This window comes from Musca autumnalis, unplaced genomic scaffold (genome assembly GCF_047663935.1).
Source record: "Musca autumnalis isolate F117 unplaced genomic scaffold, ASM4766393v1 scaffold_4, whole genome shotgun sequence".
Taxonomy (NCBI): domain Eukaryota; kingdom Metazoa; phylum Arthropoda; class Insecta; order Diptera; family Muscidae; genus Musca; species Musca autumnalis.
In genome coordinates, this window is record NW_027411977.1 from 86,800,706 (window position 1) to 86,803,852 (window position 3,147).

Genomic DNA, 3,147 nt, shown 5'->3' on the forward strand with positions numbered 1-3,147 from the left:
ACTAGTAGGTCGACTTTCCAAAAACCTTTCATTGTTTCTTTTCATCATTTACCTTCATTCCAAATTTCAGTATTCCAGCTCTATCTGTTCACCCAAATCCAAATTGTACTAAATTTAGTACTTTTCGTGCACATACAGTTCGAATTTCCAAAAACTTGTCTTTGTTACTCTCCATCAGTGGCTCTCATTCCAAATTTTAGGATTCCAGCTCAATCCGTTCACCGAAATACAAATTGTACTAAATTTAGTACCATTTAGTACTTTTCGTACACCTATAGTTCGAATTTCCAAAAACCTTTCATCGCTACTGTTCATCAGTGACCCTCATTCCAAATTTCAAGATTCCAGCTCTATCTGTTCACCCAAATCTCAATTGTACTAAATTTAGTACCCTTTTGTACTTTTCGTACACTTATAGATCGAATTTCCAAAAACCCTTTGGTACATATTTCTAGCTCTCCATCAGTTACCCTCATTCCAAATTTCAGATTTCTAGCTCTACGCGTTCGCGTAATACAAAGGGTACCATATTTAGTACCTTTTAGTACTTTTCGTACACTTCTAGGCCGAATTTCCAAAAACCCAGCCTTATCTCACCCCTACACACCAACAGCAACCTACACCCAAAATTTCAACTTTCTAGCTTCAGCGGTTTCGTCTGGGCGCTGATGAATCAGTCAGTCAATCAGTCAGTCAGGCAGTCAGTCAGTCACTCACCTCACTACTCTTTTATATATATATAGATTATGGCGGAATAATTTACAAAATGCTAATGATTTTATCTATATAGCATTTGTTAGCTGGCAATTAAGGTGAGATTAAAAAAAATATCCATGAAAAACTTATAATGATGTACCTACTTAATCGCTTTCCATTCGAAGGGAAATTGTTTCCAGTATTCTGGAATCAATCAATACCACATCAAAAATAATAACGTCCTTTTTTTTAATTTGTCATCACAGTTTTGTTTTATTCAAATTCACATTCTCTGATTTACTTTTTCAACAAGAGGGGAGCGGCGAAGGGGGTGGCTACTGGAGCAGCATAGGCGGCGGGAGCAACGGCATAAGCAGCGGGGAAAGCAGCAGAGTGGGCAATGGTGTGGGCATTGTAGCTGGAGGCATAGGGAGCAACATATGCAGCACTACCGACAACAGCAGCAGCTGGGGCAGTGTGATAAGCCAAAGGAGCTGAGTAAGCGAAAGGAGCAGAGTAAGCCAAGGGAGCGGTATAAGCCAAAGGAGCAACAACACCGGGTTTAGCAGCAGCCACAGCCAAAAGGGCGAAGAAGCAAACAGCGATCTACGGAGGAGAATGAAGCAAAATTAATAATTTATTCGCAAGTAAATTTTACAAAAGATAAACTTACGAATTTGAACATTTTGTTGGAGGTTTGTTGTGGTTTGTTTTAGTGACAATTTAAAATTGATAATGGATGCCGAAGTGCGCAAGTCTTTTATACTAAGAGCACACAATTAGTGTTAAGGCATAAATAAATATGCCAAGCACATGTTTAAATGTGTGCAGATAACATACATGTACACATACGTATTTATTTTTTCCGTAAACAAAATTCACATAACGAATAGGTATATAACTAAAGTACATGGGTTTTGCCGTTAAGGGAAGGTTGTTCTTGGAGGTCTTTAAAATAACACAATTATTATGCAGAACTAAAAGAAATAACCTTTCGTTGGATTGGATTTTTTGGATTACTACAGTAAGTACGTCATCAACCTATGACGTCTGTTAAAATTAGTTTTTGCTGGTATAATTTTGTTTTTCGACCTTTCTATTTCTTATTTTCATTTTTAAGACTTTGTCTTATTGGGCATTAAGGTCCACGTTTGTTAATGAAAAATAATAATATATATAATTGTTTCACAAACATCCCATAAGGGACAATGGAGACGTCTCTCATATCAATGAGTGCTCGCCGATTAATATTAGCTCAATGATATGGGACTTGCAGTTTATCGCCGAGTCCGAACGGCGTGTCTAATACACCACTTTTGTGGAAAAGTTTTACATGGCTCAAATACTCAGGAAATGTCGCCAACATTACTGAGGGGTATTTTGCCACCGTTGAAAAGTGTTTTGATGTTGCCTAGCCGGGGAATCAAACCCACGACCTTATGTGTGCAAGGCGGGTGTGCATATCATTGCACCACGGTGGCACTCAATGAAAAATAAAGATTATTTAATTTCATTTTTTATCCGACGTTTCGTTTGTGTTTCCCAACATCTACAGGGATAATTAATTAAATCTGGCGACAACAGATACAGAGTAAAGTTTACAATTTATACATTTGTTTTCACCTTAGTTTTAAGTTTTTATTTGGAAACACTTAAAATGTTGTTATTTAACGAAATTATTATAAAAATTCATTTGTACTGTTATAAAACTACACTGGGATTAAGCCTGGGTATTTACCAATTAAACAAATTTTAAATTCGGCCGAGCAGCCCAGGGAATAATTATTTTCCGTTCCCGTTAATATATTCAGGCCTAAATTAGGTAAAAAAATTGTCTTCAATCGGGTGGTACCTTTATATGGGGGCTTTATCAAACTGTAGAGCTACACGCAGAAAAAAAATCAGCAAACATATAATGTGTTTGGATCCAAACATAGTATATGTTTACAACAGCCCTAACATAACATATGTTTGGATCCAAACATATTTTATGTTATAACATATAGGGTGACGTAGGGGATGGAAGATACCAAGCAACGGTCCTGACCGGTTTTAACATGGCAAAGCCCAGGATTTATCTTGGTCCCTCTTTCATCCCAAGTGGACACTGACCCTCCCCGTGGTGTCACCTGGGGAACTGCCTTTAACACCCGTTAAAGGTAGTGAGCTAACATGTGCCGCGCGTTCACCCATAAGAACATTAAAAACTTGGGTTTGGGCGTCGGGTTGGTAACCCTCCCCTAGAAAAAACAGCATACTATGAAAAAACGAAAGAAAAGAAAAACAAACCCCTCTAAAGTTGACGAACACCGCAAACGTTTTAAGGACCATGATCTGCGAATCTGCACCTGGAATGTTCGCACTCTTTAAAGAGAAGGTGCAGTCTTCGCATTGGCAGACGTACTTGAAAAGTACAAGACCGATATTACTGCCATACAGGAAATACGATGG

At 38.1% G+C, this 3,147-nt stretch overlaps 1 protein-coding gene across 1 annotated transcript; it reads right to left on the bottom strand.

Moving 5' to 3' along the window:
* Window positions 1-993: 993 nt before the first annotated feature.
* On the bottom strand, window positions 994-1,458 carry LOC141402987 (uncharacterized). The gene is made up of 2 exons (XM_073985117.1): window positions 1,370-1,458; window positions 994-1,302 (listed from the first exon to the last, which is right to left on the bottom strand). The coding sequence occupies exons 1-2, from the start codon at window positions 1,379-1,381 to the stop codon at window positions 994-996; spliced, it is 321 nt and encodes a 106-aa protein (XP_073841218.1). The 5' UTR covers window positions 1,382-1,458.
* Between the last annotated feature and the right edge of the window lie 1,689 nt (window positions 1,459-3,147).